This window comes from Gouania willdenowi, chromosome 21 (assembly GCF_900634775.1).
Source record: "Gouania willdenowi chromosome 21, fGouWil2.1, whole genome shotgun sequence".
Lineage (NCBI taxonomy): Eukaryota > Metazoa > Chordata > Actinopteri > Blenniiformes > Gobiesocidae > Gouania > Gouania willdenowi.
The window spans coordinates 16346444-16370049 of NC_041064.1; the positions used below are offsets into that span (position 1 = coordinate 16346444).

General features: G+C 38.0%; 1 protein-coding gene across 1 annotated transcript; it reads left to right on the forward strand.

Annotated features, from left to right (window-relative positions):
* Positions 1 to 814: 814 nt before the first annotated feature.
* On the forward strand, positions 815 to 20134 carry cckbrb (cholecystokinin B receptor b). The gene is made up of 5 exons (XM_028436695.1): positions 815 to 1157; positions 11192 to 11443; positions 13866 to 14127; positions 16143 to 16270; positions 19212 to 20134. The coding sequence occupies exons 1-5, from the start codon at positions 1001 to 1003 to the stop codon at positions 19754 to 19756; spliced, it is 1344 nt and encodes a 447-aa protein (XP_028292496.1). The 5' UTR covers positions 815 to 1000; the 3' UTR covers positions 19757 to 20134.
* Positions 20135 to 23606: the final 3472 nt, after the last annotated feature.

Here is a 23606-nt window from a genome sequence, read left to right on the forward strand (position 1 = left end):
AGTTTAAAACCAACATAACATTCTATTTTTGGTACTCATGCAAAATGTAGCCATTGGCATCGTTAGTGTGTGAGCCCCTGCTTTAAAATATTATACTTTATCTTTTAAAGATAACGACAACCTTTATTAGCCCCATAAAGAGGACATTTGCAAGGGATGAAGAACTAACGAATCACTTTGATAATTAAACACCATTTGGTATCGACTGTGAACTGATGCCCAATGCTCATGTTTCCCAAACGGGTCCATGAAACACATTAGCATCAACCTTTAGGAAGTAACAGCACCACACGAGGGCGTAGCTGTGCACTATAAATGGCACAACTAAGGAGCATTAAATCACCATGAGACAATCCCTCCTGGGAAATAGAGGCATATCTTTATAAATCAAACCAAAACAGCATCTTACAGTGAGCATTCACAGTTTTATTACCTTTAAAATAATCACGCATGGTTTATTAACTCAGTTTTCTGTGCAAAAGCTTTGGTTAGCAATATTTTTGGACCCAATATACTTAAAAAAATAAATAATAATAAAAAAGTTGTTTATGTGGCTTTTTAGAATTGAAATGAACGAGTACCAACATGTGCTTATTAATAGTGTTTTTGGGGAAAATATTCAAGTGTTTTATGCAACGCGCGCGCACACACGCGCTTGGTGCTGTCACTTCATTTGGCAAAGCGCATCTCTCTCTCTCTCTCTCTCTCTCTCTCTCTCTCTCTCTCTCTCTCTCTCTAACGTGTGTGATGTAAAGTGGGGCTCAGCTAAGAGCGGAAAAGTAAACGACTGCAAAGCAAACCCGTGTGTCAGGCTTTGGACGTGGGGCAGCCATAATTCACCTCCAACCTCAGCTGCGATGGAGCTCACAAGGAGAGTCCATTTACTTCGTTAACTAAGTTTTTCTTTTCTTTTCTTTCTTCTTTTTTTTGTCTTTTCACCTTTCTTTTTGTAAGCATCCAGTTTTACTAGTTTACGAAGAACAAATAAGGGGAAAAAAATATGAATGTTTTGCAGCGCAATGAGACGTCTCCACCCAGCGAATGCGTCGCAGCGCATCCCATAGCCGGGAACGGGAGCCTGGACACGGGGAGCGACTCCTGCAACTCATCCACATCCACATCCACACAGCTCACACCTCAGCGCGTTAGGCAGATAGGTGAGAAAACACACACACACACACACACACACACACACACACACACACACACACACACACACACACACACACACACCTGGATGTTGGGTTGCCTACCCTAATTTTTGATGGTGATGAATCATCATTTTTTGGTGTTAGCACTACAAAATAATGTGGATTTTCTTCTGTTCCCACAATGTATCAGCTACCACAGGATTGGACTTTTTTTTTAAAAAAAATTATAATAATAATAATAATAATAATAATAATAATAATAATTAAAAAAAACAAAAAAAAAAAACAAGCTTGTGTCTTTGTCAGGCAATGAATACCCATTGTAGCATCCCTTTCATGCTTATACTTACTATGACAACCATGTTCATGAGGTGCCCAAAAAACAATTACTTAAAATAAACTTGATGCAATACTCACTGCAAAAAAATATATAAATTAAAAAGCTCAGAATTATTTCTACCTAACAACTTGATTTTTTTTCTCCAATTTTGGACCTTGAAATCCAGAAAAAGCCTTTTTAAAAAAAAAAAAAAAAAAAAAATTAAATATTTTCACTTTACTTATTTATTTTTCTTACCACAGATTAACACAAAACACTTGCAATTTGTTCCTTTTGAAGTTTGTTGCGATTATGTTACTCTTGTTGTGTGCTTAAATAAAATCCTATAGTTTTTTCAATATCCAAACCTATTTTTATAGAGTCATATGTGTAAAAACAAATAAATTGAGATTTGACCGATTACGTCCTCCACTTCAAATTTCAAGCATTTCAGAAGCACCTAAACTGTCATATTTAGCAAAAGGTTCAAAAGCATTCAAAATCACAAACAAGGACATCTGATTATGTGATTAATAATACAATACACACAGCTTGGCGTACACAATAAACACTCTGCAGACTTTAGTGCAGATTTACCAAACAAACAGTAAATGATGAAATGATTTTTGTCATCTTTGCTTTATTAATGGGAAAACCTACAAACCTTCAGTTGTCCTTGTGAACAGTGAGAGGGGCACGTTTAATCCTAACCACACAGAGGATATATTTATTAAAAAAAGGGGATTGTGCTGCTGTTTTCTCTGATATATCTGCTGATGGTCCAACTATTTAGTGGCTGAGTAACCCTTAAGTGGTGTTTAATGGTTATTGGTCAATTTGACTTTAGTTAAGCTTGCAAACAAGAAATGATAACCCACGATGTGCACACCACTCCAGCAATTTTCACTGCTGCGTGCCAGCCACATTGCTCATTCTATCACTGAAAAATTGATCCCATTTCCTCGCTCCTGATGGCACCCCTCTTTCTCTCTCTGATTCCATGCTGTAGAGACAGCAGGGTTTGAGTCATGCTGATCTACGCGGAGTTTTCTCAGCAGGCGAGGGGACATCAATACAATATGACTCCTGTCTATTGTGTTTTTCTGTGTGATGACTCAATAATGGATGAAAATCAATCCTTTTCGGGGTTAATTTGGCCTCATGTAAGCATGTGATAGGCTTGAAAGTCACTTGACCTCAACACAAAGCAAGCAGAGGGATTGGATGATGGAGATGGAGGCTTATCGTCACTCCAAATGGGTTCAAATAGATCTTGAATTTCTCAGATTGAGACCAGCTAAAGTGTGATTTATTGAAGGCTTTAAAAGAAGCTCGACACTATTACACGGCGAGGAATGTGAGTGATTAGAATTAATAAAGGTAATAATAAGCTTTTATCCATATCCATCGCCCCGGGCCAGCAGAGTATGATTGCATTGATATTTGTTCCAGAGAAGTTTGGAGGCTATGAGTCATCTTACCATTTGGAATCTGCATGTACTCTGCTATTTGTGCTCCTCAACAAGTAAAAAAAAAATGGTTTCATAAAAGGGGGGAGAAACCATTTTATTTTATTCCTCTCGCATTGAGTGCCTATTTTTACCATTTCTGCTTCTCCACTCACTACCTGTTGAGAGCTGATGTTTGATGCACACTCTGTGGGTCAGGCTGCGAACACTCGTCTTTTTTCATTCAATCTATTTGTGACCATGAGGGCCACCGCCGATCGGCTGCTGTTAGTCGACAGGGTGCGGTTTTCTCCATCAGCCTTGTAAACAGTTGTGGGGTGCAGTCGTAGCTTAGTTGACATTTACAATGCTGGATCAGGCACTAGCTGTGACATTTACCTGCACCTTAGCCTGACAGAAGCAGGGCTAGCTTTGGTTTGACAGGTGCAGTGACACTGACACGGGATCCAAAACGACACACACAGCATACGTATGAGAGAGCGTTGACAGTGGGAGGCTTCACTTACACTGTAGAATGTTCAACAAAAACTGAAAGAGGAAAAATTAATCCATAAATATTCACGAGTATGAACCTCATTATTAATTCATTCTCAATTTTAGTTGATGTCTATTATTAACCATTACCACCGCTGGTAGTTTTTTCACTGAATCAATATAACATTAATGCATGTGTTTGACCTAAAGATGCTTAAATTGCTGTTCATAATGGTTTAATTGTAAGTTGTGGATGCTAGATGGACAAATAGCATGTTGTGAACTCATCACTGTGCACACTACTTCACTATTTCACAATTACACTGTTTTTAGTTGCACTTTGCAGTATTTTTGGCAAACCTGTTGGCGTTCTGTGAGAGTGGCCATGGTGCCAAAGTGAATGCTCTGCTCTGATGTAAATTTGCTGCAGCCTTTCAATTGTGTCATTTGGCACGGCAACAGAAAATACGTCTTTATTTAGAAACAACAAAATGCATTAAATGGTCCGTGTTAGTTTCAGCAAAGTGTAGTGCATGTGAACACACCATAAATTAAAGCACTAATTCTCCATTCCAGAGACCTGTGATTGAATAATTAATGTTTTTGAAGAGCATCTATTTTCAGTAAGGTATAATGGACTTTACCTTATTATAAATCAGGGCGATTACTATTCTGCAGAAAAACGCTCTTATTTTTGGTGCTCAGTGAACCACTGGGTTAGCATTGCTGGCTATCACATGACGGTTCTATAGTATTTGCTTGTGCTTCAGCATGCATCAGTAATCTTAGAAGTATGATAAGCTAGGAACTATTGCAGTTCGATAGTATTGATTATCACAATTTTACTTTTCTTATCCAAAAACAAAAGCTAAATCATACACTTCTAGAAACAATATACGAGTCATAGTTTCAAAAATCATGTCGGTCAGTCAGACATTTGATTCGACTGTGCATTAAAGTGACTGCACTATGGGTGTCCCAAACCGATATTGATATCGGTCCGATATCAGCCAGAAAACAAATATCGTATTTTTTCAGACTGCATCTAAAATCTCAGATATAAGCGCTGTGATAAGTTTTTATTGTTTTTGTCTCAGTTGTTCCCACCATATACTGACAGTAAAAAATAACTGAAGTGAACTTGAATTGTTGACTGTTTGAGTAACATCACCTGATCAAGCCTTTTCTAACACTCCACACTACAAGATAAGTAATAAAAGTATGTATGATGCGTGCTGATATCGTATCGTATCGATATCGGTATTGGCCAATACTCAAGGCTGCAATATCGGTACTGTGTCGAAAAAGTTGTTTTGGGACTGCACTACCTGTAGCGTTGACCTGTGACAACATATGCAGACATGGTATAAAGAAAACAAATTATTGGAAATAAAAAGTAAACTAATAAATGATGGGGTAGAAATATACATTTTCAATATCATTATCCCCAAAGATTTGCGATATATCGTTAATTCATATTTTTTCGCTTAGCAAATACCTTCACCTGCTGATTTCTCCTTATGATCACATGTGAAAATGAACCCAAATTGATAAATAGAGGAGGAATCGGTGTAATACCTCTTATCTCTAGCATTAGTGTCATTGTTTCTTACCATGTGTTTGATTAATTACAGATTTAACTAATTGCTTATTTCAACCAGTGGTCCCAGCATCTCCCAAGTCTTCCAATAATTGCATAATATACCATCAAATACGACCTTATCACCAAAAACTCTTTAAATTGTGTTTAAAATCAAGATATTAAGCCAATGAATCAGTTTGTGAGTGTTTAACTTGTATTGCTGTTTCCACTATCCTGCCCTATTGAGAGAAAAAAGGCCACACCCCTCTTCTCCTATTACATTGCATACCATTACGTCGATGACAAGTACCCTTAATGGTTTCAGTGCACCTAGGTTAATGTTGGTCTATTTGATCAACATCAAATGTATTTTTGGCTTCTAATTTGATCCTCAACTGATGCACAAAGTAGACGCAATGCAACAAAAGTCCATTCCTCTTCCATCCTGGGCATTGTGTCAGTGTGGTAAAGAAGAGACAGGCAGACATGAGTTACAGTGGAAATTAGAGTCAGTTTATTAAATAGATCGAAATCCACACAAACCATCAAACAAAAGATACTCACTAAAAACAGAGAAAACTGATTTCAGGAGCACGCAGAAAGGACCAGGTGCAGGTAAACATGACACCACACACACACACACACACACACACACACACACACACACACACACACAGTGATCCCACAGGGACTCTGTGTTCCACCACACCCTTTAAATAGTGTAAGACAATTAGGGAATGAAGCACCTCTGAGTGAAAACAGTAGGGGAGCATAATCCCCCTCACTGCACACACATACTGACAAGACAGGGAGTAATGAGACCAACAGAAACCTGAAGACAGAGACAGGGAAAACAGAATCAAACTGATTAAAATGAAAGACCTCAGACTTTATCAGAAGTAAAACAAACCAGAACATGAACCAGACGACAGGGGCTTTAGCTCACAACCACCAACGTACGAACCCTAGAACCAACCCAATGGTGCCAACTGAAAACATGTCATTATATGCTCTTCAGATGATGACACGTTGGTGCTATATTGCCTGTGTATTGTTTGGTTGGTTGTACACAGTAGATTACTTCTGACCTCTGGCAAAGTGCGATACCGTGTAGTTGACACTTGAAAGTCTGACAAGGTGAAGACGTGTCCAAAGGCCACCTATCAGGACTTTCTGTTAACTTCGTTAAAATGTGGCCATTGTGGACAGGAAATGAAACACACCTGTGGTGTTCTAGAAAGACACAGGCAGTGAAAAACATAACTTGGAGGTCATAATTTAAATATGCTCATATTTTTCCATGCCTTTTTAGTAATATGCAAGGCAGCTGCTTCTTCATGTGTCCAATGAGAGTTGGTGTGGCCTAATCAGAGGGTTTTGCCATGTTGTGTTGTAGTCATTTGGTGTGCCACATGTGGTTTAGTGGTTTTCCAAATAAGACATTTCTCTGCCAACTGGCCGTAAGTCGTACACAGGTGGAGATACATTAGTCAACCCAAATGATTAGCAGACGATTTCACAGGTTTTTATGGACTGAACTAAACACCTTAGGCCAGTGAACCTTATTTTCTACAATGTTTACATGTTTTACCTTTTGGCTTAGTCATTTTCATTTGTTATAGGATATTTTTTTATTTGTACACTCTCTTATCATCAGTAATTTGTGCCTTCCATGTTGCTCTGTTATTTAGTGCAGGCGTTCCCAAATGTATTTATTTTTTGCACAGCGACACATATAATAAAGACATGTTGTGTGTAATCAAATTAGCATTTCCATGAAGTAACAAGAAGTTGTAATAAGCGTAAATCTGGTTCCAAAATAAATGCTTACAACTGAAACAGCAAGTAGAACGCAAAGAAACACAATAACATATGCACTGTTGCAGGTGGGACTTAATTATACGCTGAGAGATAAAAAAAGAAAAATAATTATTCAGGATGACTGGTTTTTATAATGCAAATTATGAATCAAAATATTTTGTTGACATAAAATGTAGTTCGTGGTATTTAATTGCTTTTATTGGTTCCACATTTATTGCTTCAATGAATAAATAAATATTGTAGCACTGTAGCTGTGTACCAGATAGATGTGCACCCCAACTCTTATCATAACTAGTGCTGTTAATAAATTAAAAATATTATGCGATTGATTAATTATGCTCTGTGATGAATTAATTTAAGTAATCTCACCTAAAAATGCTGAGAAACAGCCTCAACTTGAGGTATTTTCATTCAAATTACGTTATTGTTGCAGATCAAAACATTTATGTATAACAAAGTGGCTTTATAAAGTCATTTATTGTTTTTTTTTGTTCTTAACAGACCATTTACATTCCACTGTATGTGAGACTAGACCCAAGGTTAGCTGACACCTTTAGTTTAGACCATCAGGGGAAATACTGATGTGTACTTTAGTCAATCTACAAATAATAGAACATACAAATGAAATAAAACATCAGGTTTATCTGAAGTGCTATAAGTTAGCACATCATAAACAGAACATTTTTATGATTAATACAATTATTGAACACAAAAAAATTGTTGCTTTTTCTCTCCTTTGGGTAATATATAATAATCAAAACACACCCATCCATCACAGAGCTTTATATTAGCACATCAAAAATAACATTGTTCATCACAAAATAAAGTACTGGAATTAGTGGGGGATTTTGCTACTCAGAACGGGGCGTTCTTGTGCCCCTTGCAGTTTTCTTAATGCCTCCCCATTTAACACTGTCTGGCGCCGACTCTGACTGTAATAACATCAAGCAATTACTTCTAGAAGTAGTAGTCGCCCCACATCCTCTACCACTGAAAGTGGTCGACTATCATTTATCCACTGACTGTTTATTTGTCATTCATGGCCCTAATCATATTAGCTCTAAACCCTGTTATCTTGTCCAATGTGGATTGGCCACTCGGTCTAGTGTAGTGTCCGTAGAACCGCGGTCCTTACTGGCTGCTACATAGTTAGCATTGAGGTGGAAAAGCTCCACTGAAAGGCTGGAGGAGAAGGAGCTCTGCTGATCCGCAAACTTTTTCTGGCACAATTTGCACACATCTGGGCTTTAGTTTTCCATCCACTCACAAAGACTTCTCCTCAGGTTCTACCATTGTAGCCGGTGCATCACTATTATGGGTATAGCGGTAACGCTTGCAATGAGAGAGGTTCCACGCTGTTTGGGGTGCAAAAAAAACCAAGCAACCAACGCAATAAATGTTTTTAGCGCGTTATTTTTTCCTGTAATTAATGAATCGCAAATAACGCGTTAAAGTGACAGCCTTAATCATAACATGTTCTTTTATAATGTGCGTGTGTTGTGTTGGTTGTTTCTCCGCCTGTGTACTCAGTAGCAGTAATGTAAAATATAAACTGAATTGTATTAGCATGGCCAAAAACTGACCAAACCCGCTGCTCTCGACACTTTTAGATGTATAGGCTTCTGTTTTTCTTGATTGTTTATATATTAATAATCCACTATCAGATTGCTGTTTAATGGAAAAGCACCTCATGCTATTTGCTTAATGCTAAAAAACTGACATTCAATGCAGGTTTGTGTTAAGGAGCACTATTTTACCTGTAGCAGTCTACACAAACCAAAAATAGAGACTGCAGACGGCAAAACTCTGAATGAAAGACAATTTTGCTTTGTAGTTCTGGATGCTTAGTAACAAGTTTTCTCCATCAACTCTAAATTTAAAAGTTGGCTCTCAAGCTGCACTGAACCAGTCTTTCTGAATGCGACTCTAAAAGTAAATAGGCTCGCAGAGAACCTCCTTGCAGAGAATAACAAAGATACTGAAGGGAAATATTCTGGTCAAACCAAAAAATCCAAACTATCTGATACCCAACATAATTGTTGGTGGTAGCATGGGAGGAGGTGCTTACTGACCACACACATTTTCTGGTCATGCCCCGTCATTGAAGTCATCTGGGGTAAGATATCAATAATCATATCTGAGGTTCTTGTAGGCATTGATATTTGTGTGGGATTTACAACACTCTATTTTGGAAACATTCTTGATGGTATGAGCACAAATGACCCATATCTTCTAAAGATTTTATTGACAGCAAGTAAAGAAGTCATCACAAAATGCTGGCTTCAGAAAAATACCCCTACCATTGCCCTCTTTGTTAACATTGCGTACATTAGTAGAGCAAATTACTTTTTCCTTAAAGCTGATATCCAGAGTTTCTGAGAAGCGTCTCCATGTCCCGCCCTAAACAGCCTCGCTTCCTTCCACTGTCTCTCCCAACCTACCAGAAGTCACGCTTCTACTTTTCTGTTCGCGCATCGCGAAACATAACAAGTTCGCATCGGGCCGCATTGATACAGGTCTATGGGTCCGGTAAGAGCCAAAATCATATTTACCTGTTTGCTTTTGTGTCGCGCGGCCTTGTTTCCGTGCACAGTTCCGCATTCACTTTGATTGACAGTCTCAAAAAAAATATGAATAAAAAGTTTAAAAAAAGCCCAAGGCAATTAATTTGCCAACTTCTGTAAGTTAGAGAGCATACTATGAGAGGAATCGCATTATTTTTCAGCACTCCATTTTGCAAAGTGAAGTCTGGTAGGGTTATTGTGAATAACTTACATGTATCCACTCGGTGATGAGCAGTTGTTAGAAATGCTAGCCTGGAGGAAGTTATGAAGTAAATAGTTGATGGACTTATTAGCAAGCACACAGGCAATCTAAAAATGAATTTGACATCTCATTGTGTGACTGGTTGAAGGTCACGGTATCCAAACTATGTGCATGAGAAATGGCGGATAGGAGAGAAATACAAATTATGCAATTTCAAGTGCCGCGATTTGAAAACTGGTAACAAGAGTTTGGTTTGGAGCCTGAGAATAAAGGTAGCTGATTGTTGCTAGCACCGCCATTAAGTTAGTGTCGGAGCAACATTCTGAGGGCCTACAGTGTGCAATTCGCATTATTGCAAAGCTAGCGAGATTTGAGCACCTCCTCTAAGCTCCACCCCCGTCAGGGCTTCGTCTAAAGCAGGTTTGACTCCAGTCCTCGAGGGCTGGATTCCTGAGACTTTTAGATGTGTCCCTATTCCAACACACCTGGTTGAAACCATTGTTGCCATGCACTGTGTTGAGAATTGGCTTTTTTTTTTTAAACAAGTTTTGTACTTTTAATTGAAAGCAAAGTTGTGGAAAATAACCATGAATAATAAAGCAGAAAGAAAACAGCAGAAAAGTCATCAGATGAGAGAGGTTAGAGATGAAAGCAGAGCATCTGTAGCATGAAAACACACAGTGGACCTGACAGTATCAAATTAAAAAAGTGCAGATAAACTGAGATAGTATTGGATTTTCTTGGTAGGTTCGAGACAACAGACTGTGTTGATGTGTATTTTTTAGTCTAATGTTTCTGCAGAGCAGTTTTGTCGTGTATTTTCAGTAGATTAAAGCCCTGAGTGGGTTTGTTTTCACATACCTATACAACTGTGTCATTGAAGTTGGGTTTACTTGTGGGATTTGATTTGTTTCCTGCAGATCTGAAGCTAAACGGAACGTTTAATCCCCCGAATGAAGTTGGAGTAGTTGACTCGTCAAATGACTGCTGTGTCTAAGCATGGCAGTGAGTCGATAGAAGAAAGCACACAGACTGCATGGATTTACAGGAAAAATATACCACCAAAAGGCTTCACAAAAATTGCAATCAAGATAAAAGCTCACAACTTTAAGATTCAATTATTAACATCGAAATGTCACTGCAGGCCATTTAACGTTTAACTCTGTCTTAACTCTCTTTATTTAGCTGTTTATTCTTATCAGAGTCTGATTAGAGGACCTTTCCCATCTTATACAGTTCACACCTCAGACAGGTCTATGTTCCACACAGAAACAGACAATGGCCACGGTTACATGATGTTTTTCAATTCGAAAGTGTTTCGCTTCGTGTTAACATGATAATAGTAATTCCCAAACTGAGGTTTACATGATATCCTACAGAATGCCATTATCATGATCGTCACTGTCCTTCTCACTTGCACTTCACTTATGTGGACCCCTGTTTATAACTTTGTAACTAGCAAAGGTTCTTGATTTTCCCTTGAGGCTACATGAAGACAGTCCTACATTTACTATGGATACTGTCATAAAAAAAAAAAAAGCATGTAAAAGTACAGAATATTCATCATGTTACCTCTGTGTGTGTGTGTGTGTGTGTTTTTCTATTACAGATGTGGACCACACACTGCTGATTCTGCTCTACTCACTCATCTTCTTCCTCAGTGTGTTTGGAAACCTGCTCATCATTGTGGTGCTCACAGTTAACAAGCGCATGCGCACCGTGACCAACACCTTTCTGCTGTCCCTCGCTGTCAGCGACCTGATGATAGCTATCTTTTGCATGCCCTTTTCCCTCATCCCCAACATCCGTAAGGACTTCTTATTTGGAGCAGCCATGTGCAAGATTGTCTCCTACCTCATGGGTGAGATAGCAAAACGTCCTGTGTTTAAAAAAAACTGGCGTAAGACCTGGTCAAAGTAAAATATTGACCTTGGGTGCTAACGATACTTGTTTGAAATCAAGAATTAGTGGTTGATTGGTTGGCATCAACTTACATCAACTGTACGTATCTTACGTTCTACGAGGGTCATACGTAAAATGTTCACGATATAGCTTCGTTGCTAAGACACATTTTGCTATGAGACTGGGTTGTACATATGGAATGGTAATACTTGAAAGTTCAATTTTCTTCGATTTGAGGTACAATGGAGATCTTTGGTCATAGCTGTCATCCTCTAGATAGAAAGGTAATCTGGGACTTAAATTGAAGCTTATAAATCTGGGAAGTTTTTTAGATACATTGAAGGCAATGCTATGCATAATGAAATGTTTGAAAATTATCACTTTTGTTGACAATTTGTCAGGCGGACAGACATTTTTTTGTCTTGTGGGGTTTGTTGAGTGTAATATTTAACAGCAAAAAGGAAGTTTTTTTTCTACTAGTTTATTTGTGTCAGGGTACACCATGCAACATGTTAGGGTTATATGAGCATTTATGTAGCTGCAGTACCTTAATATTCACAATTATATTATTTAGCCAGAAGCTTTTCTCAAAAAGGGTGTTTTTTGGCCCTTGAGACAGGATAACAAGATACAACAGTGAAAAAAAGATAGCAAAAAACATCCTGAGAAGTGGTCCTGGCTCCTGGCCTAGTAGTGTTTGTAATAGTCACCTTATGGGTGAGAAATAGTCTTTTTTGTTAAGAATTGAACAATATATGTGTGTGTGCTGCTTAACCTTCCACTTTTCTATAGCAAGACGTACTTCCTACGGGCACTGCACTAGTGTTAAAAAAAAATGTCATTTGAAAATGAGGAATATTATGAGCCTAATCATTAGATAATGTAATGAAGACAGAGCCCTTTTGCTCCCAATTAGTTCAGCACCTCAAAAAGCCTGTGAGTGAGAGATTTTAGGAAAAGTTGATGTTATATAAACTCTGCCCTTGTTCACCATGTTACATAAAGACACCGCTGACAGCATTTATTTAATCATCTTCCTGACTGCGAGGCGTTAAATGTATCACAATGTAGCCTCCTACGTGGTGTCTTTAATTATTTAGAAGATTTACGACAATCTTTGCATATGGAGTTGCAAATTGAAAAAAAAAAAATGAACCGACTAGGTTTTCATTTAATTAGGATGAATGAAAACACAACAAACAGTGTCTCTAATTGGTTATTATCAAGCTAAACTTATGACCCAAGTAAACTTTGCTTAGGCAGACACACTCATTACTACACCTGAAAGGCTGAGTTTATGCAATGCATGTTGGGTTATTTTCAAAAGAAAAGGAAAATGAAAAACAGATGTGTATCATTCATATCCAGTCTTCTGCCTTTTGAAGCAAAAAGTATTAAACTCCAGAGGTGATTCAGCTACTCCATCATCTAAAACGTTGGCTGCCTGAATGTTTTGGTGCTAGTATTGGCTCAGTGCTGAACAAAAATCAGTGAATCAGTTTTTGATTCAAGAGGCTCTTCAGTCAACATTCAAATCTTTCCATTTAAATAAGGGGAAAATGTTTTGAGCAAAAGGAGAAAATATACTCGTGATTTAAACATTTATAAAGTTTTGAGAAATAACTGCTTTAAATGCAACTTCTGCATCGCAGTGCTTCGTCGAAAGTATCCCAGAGAAAACGAAGATAATGAGAACGAACGTCGGGTGGTGAGCAAATACTAAAAATGTGCAGGTCTGATATGAGATCACATTTGAATATGAGTTTGTCTAAAACATCTGATGGAGAGAATATTTATTAAATGATTAAAATCAAGCACAACTTGAAGACGTGTTTGCCCTGAAAGGAAGGTCACAAGGGATCTAAAGGGAATTGGGTGGATTAAGTAAAGATCAGGCCTTATGGATGAGACAGAGGAAAGCATTAGAATGCATTGACGGCAAGCAGGAGCACCCGTGGGAGAGCTGTGTGATTGTCCTTAGATGCATCACAGAGAGGGAGAGAAAATGGTGTTCTTGCTGAGGATATGGATAAAAGAAAAAGGTAAAGATTAATTTCCCGTCCAAGCCTTTCAATAGAGAGAAGGCAGATTGCATCAGTGGCCGAGGCACACATGATTTCCTCAACCACCACATTTAGATAACTATCCACAGCCTTCCAATACAGTATTATATTCATGTTCACGTCCCCACCACCCGCACACACACTTTGTTTTAATATTAGTTTTCAATCAACAAACTTGTTTTTCTCCATGTGAGGCTAATTCCCAAACTGAGCCTTGAGCGGAAATATATTTTCATTCATAAAAGTAGGAGATAACTGAGAACGGAAACAAGCAGAGATGTTTAATAATTATTTTTCTCACTTATTGTTTCCCTACAGGCATATCAGTAAGCATTTCCACGTTTAGCCTAGTTGCAATAGCGATCGAGCGCTACAGTGCAATCTGCAATCCCCTGAAGTCTCGGGTGTGGCAGACCCGCTCCCACGCCTATCGGGTGATCGCCGCTACCTGGGTGCTGGCTCTGATCATCATGATACCATATCCAATCATCAGCCACCTGAAGACTTTTCATCGCCTTGACAACACCACTGCACATCAGTGTCGCCACAAGTGGCCCCTCGCCACCGCGGAGCAGACCTGGTTAGTGCTTGACTTCAGCTTTTTACCCCAGTGGTTTTCATACTGCATATCATCAGGGTTGAGGTCATTTATAATTGTAATTGATAATGAATTACAATTATGACATAATTAGGGGGCCAAGCCCATGGGGACTGGGGACCACGTATGTACAGTATGTATACGTGGTCCTCGGGACCAGCAGTGCTGGGAAACCTATTGTTTTTCTTCTGATTTATAGTTATTACCTTTTATTTTTCTCTCTGTAAAAGTGATGCTGCAGGCTAAACCGTGCAACGGAGGGTGGGGCAATTTTGTGGGTTGATCCGGACCCCTCTACGTACTTCGGACCCCAAAACTCACATGTCCGCCAGTAGGTGACGCTATAACCGAGGTCAACGCATTTTGGCCAATAACTCCCACACTGTATGTCGCACATTCAAAAACTTCATATCCACAGATTCCCTGAATAGCACTGAATCAGCTGGGCTAGGCCACACCTATTTCCGCCTATAATTGTGTGATGCAAAATTTTGAAAAACTAGAAAACCTACTTTTTCAAACACCTCCTTCTTTGGTTTTTTGTTTAATCTGCGTGAAACTTGGCACGTAGAGTCTTCAGTGGAACCTGATCTAAAGTTGAGTAAAGAATTTTGTTCGGTCAAAATATGCGCAAATTATTAACGAGTAAAGTTTTCTAGCTAGCTATAAAAATGCAAACTGTTGCATATCTCGGTCAAATGCTAACAACGCCAAATCTGAGATGCTTGGTTGGCATGTGACTGTGGGGGTATCAGCTAAATTTGAATACTGTACGCCTCTAGGGGGTACTGCGAATGTGGGATATTTATCTCTTAAATGGAAAGACCGATTTTTACCAAATTTGGTGGGTTTAACCCTGGGTCACTCCTGAGGCCATATGTCGAAGTTAATCATGATTGGTCAAAGTGGGCGTTCCTTTAAGTAAGTGATTCAGTAAAACAGTTAAATTGCAGATTTACTGTAATAACGTCTTATTAGTTGCATAATATTCATTGCAATGTGGCTAAGAGTAATGTGAAAATTTAACCCCTGAGCTCCTGTATTTGTGTTCTATGTGCAGACCTGCAGTTTAATACATAAACTGAAGATCAACTCTTATGTGTGCACTTTCACTGAGGCATGTTACACTGAAGCGTCTCATTTGCTTCCATGTTTGGGCCTGAAGCCTATCTTGTAGCAGCTCTGATTTCATTGTGAGTTTTTCCGGAAACTATCTGACAGATGAAGAGACCAGACGGAATTTAAGGAGGTTTTGTTTTTGGCTCTTTGTTGGAACAGGGCCTGGGGGTCATTTTAAGCCAATCTGAGCACTATCTTTATTTATTTGCATGCATAGCTTAGATTTGTAATGTAATCCGTTTCAATGGAAGTATGCAAATGGCATCTATCTTTCCGAAACTTTTTTTGTGAAAATTATCAAACAAGCTTTTCTGTCTTTGCTGCATTAATTTATCATAATATTGGTGTTGTATTTTGTATGCAATTATATACAGTGGACTTAGCTTCTTATTTTTTCTCATCTTTGTAATTAACAACAACTTTAGTTTGTCTTTAAATTTAATGTATTGAACACAGAAATGAACTTATTTGAGGGTAAAAAGGCTAATACATTGACTTTGGAAGAATTCCAAAAGGTTCTCTGCATGTATGAAAAGGTGTGAGAATTTATTCTAAGTCTTTGCTTATTAAAATAGACTGGGCATGTTAATACGTTATTGTGTAGAGTTGACTAATTACATATTTACTTACTCAAATATTACTTGAATACTTGCAAAAAGCTTAATGTCAGATGTGAAACGTAATTTCAAACATTGCCAGCCACCTTTACTACATCACTTTCTGTGACTGATTTTACACAGTGTGTCTGAAATATTGAGGCTTACGACTATCTAATGTGGTGTCACATTACCTAAAATGCAAAGCTACTTCATAAGCAGCACACCCAAATATTTTCTTTACCTGACCCATTTCTGAAAAACTCTTTATGTCTCTTTTAGGTATATTCTGCTTTTGCTTGTATTATTTGTGATTCCTGGGGTGGTGATGATGGTCGCCTATGGATTGATCTCCAGGGAGCTTTATAAGGGCATTCAGTTTGAGATGGGCAATAAAAAAAACTCCACTGGTAAGTATTGAATTTATAATAACTCAGCACTGACATATGGATATCAACAGCTTCAACTTAACAGAAATTAACATTATTCACGGTAGTCAGCAGAGCTAATTGTCTACTCTTGTTTTTGCCAATCCAAGACATTGCAGCTATAGGGCCAACGAATTACCCTAATCGCGGAAAAAGGCTGCAAAAATTTGAATTTACGTTCTGAAATGGAGAAAGCAATTGAAAATAATTATCTGTCTTTATTTATAATCAGGGGTGGACTGGCCATCTGGCATACTGGGCATCATCCTGGTGGGCCGTTGACCCGAAGTGGGCCGGTCCATTCCACATGTTTTGTTTGGCAAAAACGGGACAAGAAAAGGGAGATAAGTGACTAAAATGGGCCAAAAGCAGTTAAGAGTGGCTAAAAAATGGGCAAATAAAGAGGAACCAGGTGTTACATAATGGCAAAGAGTAGCTTAAATGGGCAAAATGTGGCAAACAATAGTGAAAAAGGCCAAAAATGTGGAATAAAAAGAAGCCAAATGAATGGAAAAGGGAAACAAGTGGTATTTATTGCGTAAAAGATAGCTTATTGGGATGAAAAGTGGCTAAAAAATAACAAAAGGGCAAAAATTGAAAAAAAAAGGAGATTTATTGGCAAACGGTAGCTAAATTCTGAAAAACGTTTTGAAAAGGGGCAAAAATGGGTCAAAGGAAGTTGCAAAATGACCAACGAAAAAGGTAAAAAGTGGTTAAAATTTCCACCTTTTTAGGTTTTCTGGGGAAATAATAAATAAAATTAAGACATTAAGAGCCACATGTTGAGCATCACTGACTTATTAAGAGCTTCTACATGGTGTCCGTTGATAATGTAGTGGGCTGGTCGGATGCAAAATGCCAGGACTGGATTTTGGTACCAGTCCACCCTGTTCATAATCAAACCCCAACATGATATGATGAAGTGCCTCACATGCATGTTTTGGGATAATATCATTTAAACACTATTTTCCACTGGAAAACAAGTGATTGAATATCTCAGTAGTTTCACAAATAGAGAATATGTGTGCGAGTCCATCAATAGGCCCATTTAAAGTGTCTCGCTATGTGAAAGGGATTGAGTAGTGACCATGTTAACCTGTGATTGAATATGAATGCACAGCTTCATCTGAAGTGTGCTTTTAATGTGTTGTGATGACAAAGCGGTTCTGATTATGATGACTGAATTCAAATGTGAAAAGGCGATGATATAGCGCATTAAAATAGCACTGGAGTTGATTGAAACCTTTCTGCATTTAGTAACCTTCACTGAATCAGTCACAACCTTGATTACCAACACATATTCACTATTTTTAGCAATAATCAATCATATTCAAAACAATTTCCTAAGCGCTGTAATATTCATAGTATGTGTATGTTTAAAAGATGTAACTTTAGAGAAATAAGAGTGTTTGGAAAGATAGCAGCAGGATAATGCTCTATTAGGGGATGGAAATGGCCGGCAGCTGCAGATCTGGGCTTCACCATCTGTTTGGTCTCACAGAGAACAGAAGTTGTCTGGCTATATAATAAATAAATATCACACATGTGAGACAACACACAGTGAGAACAAAACTAAACTAAAACAAGAAAGATTTGAAGAAGAATTTCCACAAGGATTGCAAAAGTTAGACAACTAAATTAAAATGAATTGAAGCAATTTTGCAAAGCTCACAGGCAACTTATCATCCTCATAACAAAATAAAGCCATTTTGAGGTTTAATACTTAACTCTTTAAATATAAAAATCTTACATTAAAAAAACAAAACAAATCAATAAATAAAAATGAATTTAAAATAAAAAATAATTACAAAATAAATGAGTTAGGCATTACATTTCAAAATGGCCAAAAAAATAATGACTTAGATACTTTTGTTCTGAAGGAGCCCATATGCAGGCTACTTTTTAATAAAATAAAATAATAAAACACAATATGTGACAGAGTGAAGAAATATTTATCAATTTGAATGTGATCTGCGTCAGGAATCGAACTTCACTTTCTTGTTCAAGAGATCTGAGAAAAATGACCAAAACTACATAAAATCAAACTATAATATGAATGTAGGTTGCAGTCTCCCAGCAGTGAATCCGATAAGGTGGCCTATTAACTAGCAAGCCGAGCATTCAACTTCTCCAAGATTGGTTCAATTCCGTGTAAACGTTCCATAGAAGCTTCGTGCTTGCTTTTGAGATATTTCATCACATTTTTTTTTTTTTTTTTTTTTTTTCATCATATGAGTCTGAGTGTTGAGTCACGATCCATCCTTCAGAAATGACTGGCAGCCTTCCCAAAACTGCTGCTGACGTAATACAGACTTTGTGATAGGTCAAAAAGCTGCCAGCTCCAATCAGCAGCATGCCTGTTACCACAATTCCAATCATGTACATGTCTTCCACGTAAAGTATCGACAGACACACAACTCGCCGCAAATATCCAGCCGCAAACGTACCGCTCGGACAGGCAGACTCACCACTGCCCGTTCTTTTTTGTCAAAAAGATTTGGTCGATTGCAGTGAGACCAACTGATTAATTAAATTATTCCAGATTTGGATGCAAAGAAAGGCTCCTGTTAGATTCACAAGACCAGACAAAACAAAGCAGCAGCAAGGACAGATACGGGTGGGAGAGAGGGAGCAAAGAAAATGTGACTGCCCTCGTCGAGAAGCAGAAGAATAAGAGATGCTAACAGAAAGCTAACAAAAGAGGAAGTTTGTTTACGTTATTTCAGTAATTTTGATTTATTTTAATTGAACTTTAGTAATTGAGAATGTAATTGTAATTGACTTTCTGAGGATAAAAAACAATTGAACTCAGAAAAAATGTTGGTCAATGTAATTGTAATTGAATTGTAATGGAACATGGATAATTGAATTGAAAAAATGTAATTGACTTCAACCATGCTTGTAACATTGATTTCTATTTCAGATGTAAAAAATGGCTTGACCTCCACCGCGTCGACGGGCAGTGATGATGGCGATGGTTGTTACGTTAACGTGGTCCCGCGGCCACGCTCGATGGAGATGTCAAGCATGGCTGCTTCCACCAGGGTGATTAAAGCCGAGCGACCTCGCAGCAACACATCGGAGGCTAAACTGGAGGCCAAGAAGCGGGTCATTCGCATGCTTGTAGTCATTGTTGTCCTGTTCTTCATCTGCTGGATGCCGCTGTACTGCGTCAACACCTGGCGGGCCTTCGACGACATCACCGCCACACAGGCCCTGACCGGATACCCCATCGCCTTTATCCAACTGCTGTGCTTTTCCTCTGCTTGCGTTAACCCAATTATTTACTGCTTCATGAACACACGTTTCCGCAAAGCACTGCTGGCCACCTTCTCATGCTGTGCTGTACCTTTCCATCGCCACCGTCACCGTCAGGGACTTCGGGACAACGAAGAGGACGTTATGGCAACGGGTGCGTCCATGACCAAGTTTAGTTACACCACAGTCAGCACCATGGGAACCTGTTGAGGGAGATGGATAAAAGAAGCAGTAGAGGAGAAATGGTTACTATGGTAACAGAGTACCACAAATCCTTTGTTTTGAGATTAACACTGATGTGGCCATTTGGATTTTTACATGGAAGGCAACACAGACCATTAAAAGTAGTCAATAGCATTACTTAAGACTGTAAGATTATACAGTTATTATTTCAAGTCGATAACATCAGTACCTCCACAGATTAATTGGGAAAAAAAATACAAAAACATCACATGCAGGAACACTTTATTCCAATGAAGCAGCACAGTAATCCAGCCTAAAGACCTTACAAGTCATTATGTAGCTGTAAAATGTAGACTTTGTGCCCCGATTACTAAGCTGTGTCATGTATATATCTGTCAGGTAATGTTTGTGTGCATCTATGATGGTAACGCAATCGCCTTGTCAAAAGTGCCTGCTACTATACATATAGTTTATCTTTGTTTGCTGTTGATATCACATGCATCTTCAGCAGAATGATAATTAAAAACATCAGATTGTTTTCAACCTTGAAAAAACTAGAATGGAATATGTATTAGATAGACATCCTTAGAATTCTCACATGCAATGATTTTATAGCTTCTAATAAAGCAGTTCTGCTGATGTGCTTTAAAACAAATATGTGGGCAAGCATCTTTACAAAAAAAAAATGTAATCAGAGTTTTCATTAAAAGTATCTCATAGAAATGCACAAAAATTATTTTGAAAAGAGCTTGATTAGATTATGTAGCAATATTATAATATGGTCTTATCAGAATTAGCTGATTAGACTAAATAGTTTTCTACATTTCAAACAACAGCTAACATGATAAAGATATTATCTCATGCATAAATATGTCATCCGTGTACTGTCCTACATAAACTGTCCTTGTAATGGAATTCAAAATAGGGATTCCAGCCAATCTGGCAACGCTGATTGGGCTTGAAGTTTTTTGCTTTTTTTTTTTTTTTGCACATATTTACTCACCTCAGGCAATGGCTGCTGTCAGCGTGGCACTTGTTCTGGTTGGAAGAAGTGTAGCTTCACTGGGAGTTTGTAGGAAATGTGCGAGAACTGGCACCGTGCATCTCCTAAAAAAAAAGGCCACAAGCGTCTAAAAAAAAGAAAAGAAAGAAAAAAAACAACGAAATCTGACCTAAAAGGAGATTTAATATATTTTAGCTCCTTTTTTCCATGGAGATTAACAAAACATCTTTATAGCTGTGTTTGGTATTTATGAGCCCCTTTAACCTTGATATAATCAAGAAGGGTGCTGCGTTAGATATTTTATCATTTTAATGTGCTTGGGTTTGTTATTTTTACTTTCACATTTGTTAAATTATACCAAACTGGTTACATATGCTATTAATTTAAAAGGTAAGGGTATTCTAATGAGAATACCATCCTTTTGACTCTTAAATTTGGCTAAAAATGGAGTTAAAACATCCAGAGCAGTAGCCACAGCAGCTCTTCCTGGGTTGAGTTTATAAAGTCGAGCAGTCGGATCACATTCATGACAGCTTTGCTGTCAGTGTGTCTGAATAGCCTCCAGGCTCTGTGTCCCTGCTGAGCTCACCTGCAGGTTGCAGAGATGACATGTGGTTTCAAAGGTCTCTCCTTGTCAGGCTGATATTGTGTGTGTGCGTGTGACTCTGGTTGTCGTTGCGCTCGCTTCACATTAATTGCGCGACAACGTTGGACCTGTGAGGCTCAAGACGAGCAGATGTTTTCTTACAGCCTGCTTTGAGTGTTTTGTGACTTCTGTGGTTGCTTTTGCACATTTTAAATCATAGTGAGACACTAACGATTACAAAAGCAAAGATTAAAAGCAGCTGAAATGTCAAATAAAAGAAAAAGAGAAAGAAATATGTCTCACACAAATGGCTAGGAATGTAAAATATCACCATTTATCTTAGAATGGATTTTGTTGATGATTTGGTTTAAAACTATTATATACTCTGTACCAGTGTTGGGGTCACTTACATTTTTCAGTTACAATTACCTTTTCAATTATCCATGTTCAAATACAATTCAGTTACAGTTACCAACATTTTTAACAATTACAATTAAATTACAATTATTTTTTGTCTTTAGGAAGTCAATTACAATTATGTTTTCAATTACTAAAGTTCAGTTACAATAATCACAATTACTGAGCCTGAAAAAAAAAAAAAAAAATCACCTAATAAAAGTCAACCTTCCTCTTGTGTTAGCTTTCTGTTAGCATCTCTTATGGGTCTCAATTCAGCTGTAAAATACACTAAAAACAAATATCTATCATCTACTTTATTTCCTGTCAATTGGTTGCCTTGTTAGACTTCCCAATCAATGAAAATATAGGTTTTAATATTTTTAAAATGGTAAGATGTGGGAAAGCTTGATGTGAAACATACTGGAGCGGCAAGGTCAATTCCTTTATTTTTGTTGTATACTGAAGACATTTGGGTTTCAGATCAAAACATGAATTTGAGACAAAAGTAAAGAATTCTAGCTTTTAATTCATGGTATATACATCTAGATGTGTTAAACAATTAAGGACAGAGCACCTTTTGTTTGAACCCACCCACTTTTCAAGTGAGCAAAACTATTGGAACAGACATTATTAAATTTACCTAATATGAATAACATTTGATATTTGATGGCATAAACCTTACTTGCAACAACTGCATCAAGCAGGGAGTTTCTCCCTTCAGTCTCTTCTTCAGAAGATAAAATGCTCTATTGGGTTAAGGTCCGGTGATTGACTTGGCCAGTCCACTGATGAAGTCCTTTGTTGGGTTGGCAGTGTGTTTTGGGTCATTGTCTTGTTGCATGATGAAGCTTCTCCTGATTAGTTTGGATGCATTTTTCTGTAAAATGCCAGACAAAATGATTTTGTGGACTTCAGAATTATTTCTGCTGCTACCATCATGAGTTACATCATCATTACAGACTAGTGAGCCTGTTCTAGAAGCGGCCATGCAAGCCCAAGCCATGACATTACCTCCACCATGCTTCACAGATGAACTTGTTTGTTGTGGATCATTAGCAGATCCTTTATTTCGCCATACTTTGGCCTTTCCATCACTTTGGTAGAGGTTCATCTTGGTCTCATCAGTCCATAACACTTTGTGGCTCATCTCTGTACTTCTTTGCAGAATCCAATCTGGCCTTCCAATTCTTTTTGCTGATGAGTGGTTTGCATCTTGTGGTATGGCCTCTTTCTTCTCTCGAAGTTTTCTTTGAACAGTGGATTGTGATGCCGTCACCTCTGCCCTGTGGAAGTTGGCAGTGATGTCACTGACTGTTGTCTTTGGGTGTTTCTTCACAGATCTCACAATGTTTCCGTTATCAATTGCTGTCGATACCCTTGGCCGACCTGTTCGATGCCTGTTGCTCAGTACACCAGTAGTTTCTTTCTTTTTCCAAATTGTTGTATTGGCTATGCCCAATGGTTTACTTTTCTCCCATAGACAGATCTCTGGTCTTCATGTTTGCTAAACAGCAGATGCAGTTTTCACAGGTGAAACCCAAAGCCAAAAACATTAAAACTATTTAATGTTTAATCAATCTCAAAGGCAATGCCTGAGCAACTAGAAACACCCATCAGTCACATGTTCCAATACTTTTGCTCACTTGAAAAGTGGGTGGGTTCAAACGAAAGGTGCTCTGTCCTGAGTTGTTTAAGACATCTAGATGTAAATACCATGAAATAAAAGCTGGGATTCTGAACTGTAGTCTCATATTCATGTTTTGATCTGAAACCCAAATGTCTTCAGTATACAACAAAAATTTACTTTGCCATTCCAATACTTTTGGAAGGAAATGCATTTTAATAATTAACTACATATGTGTAGAACTGTACATAGAACTATAACATGG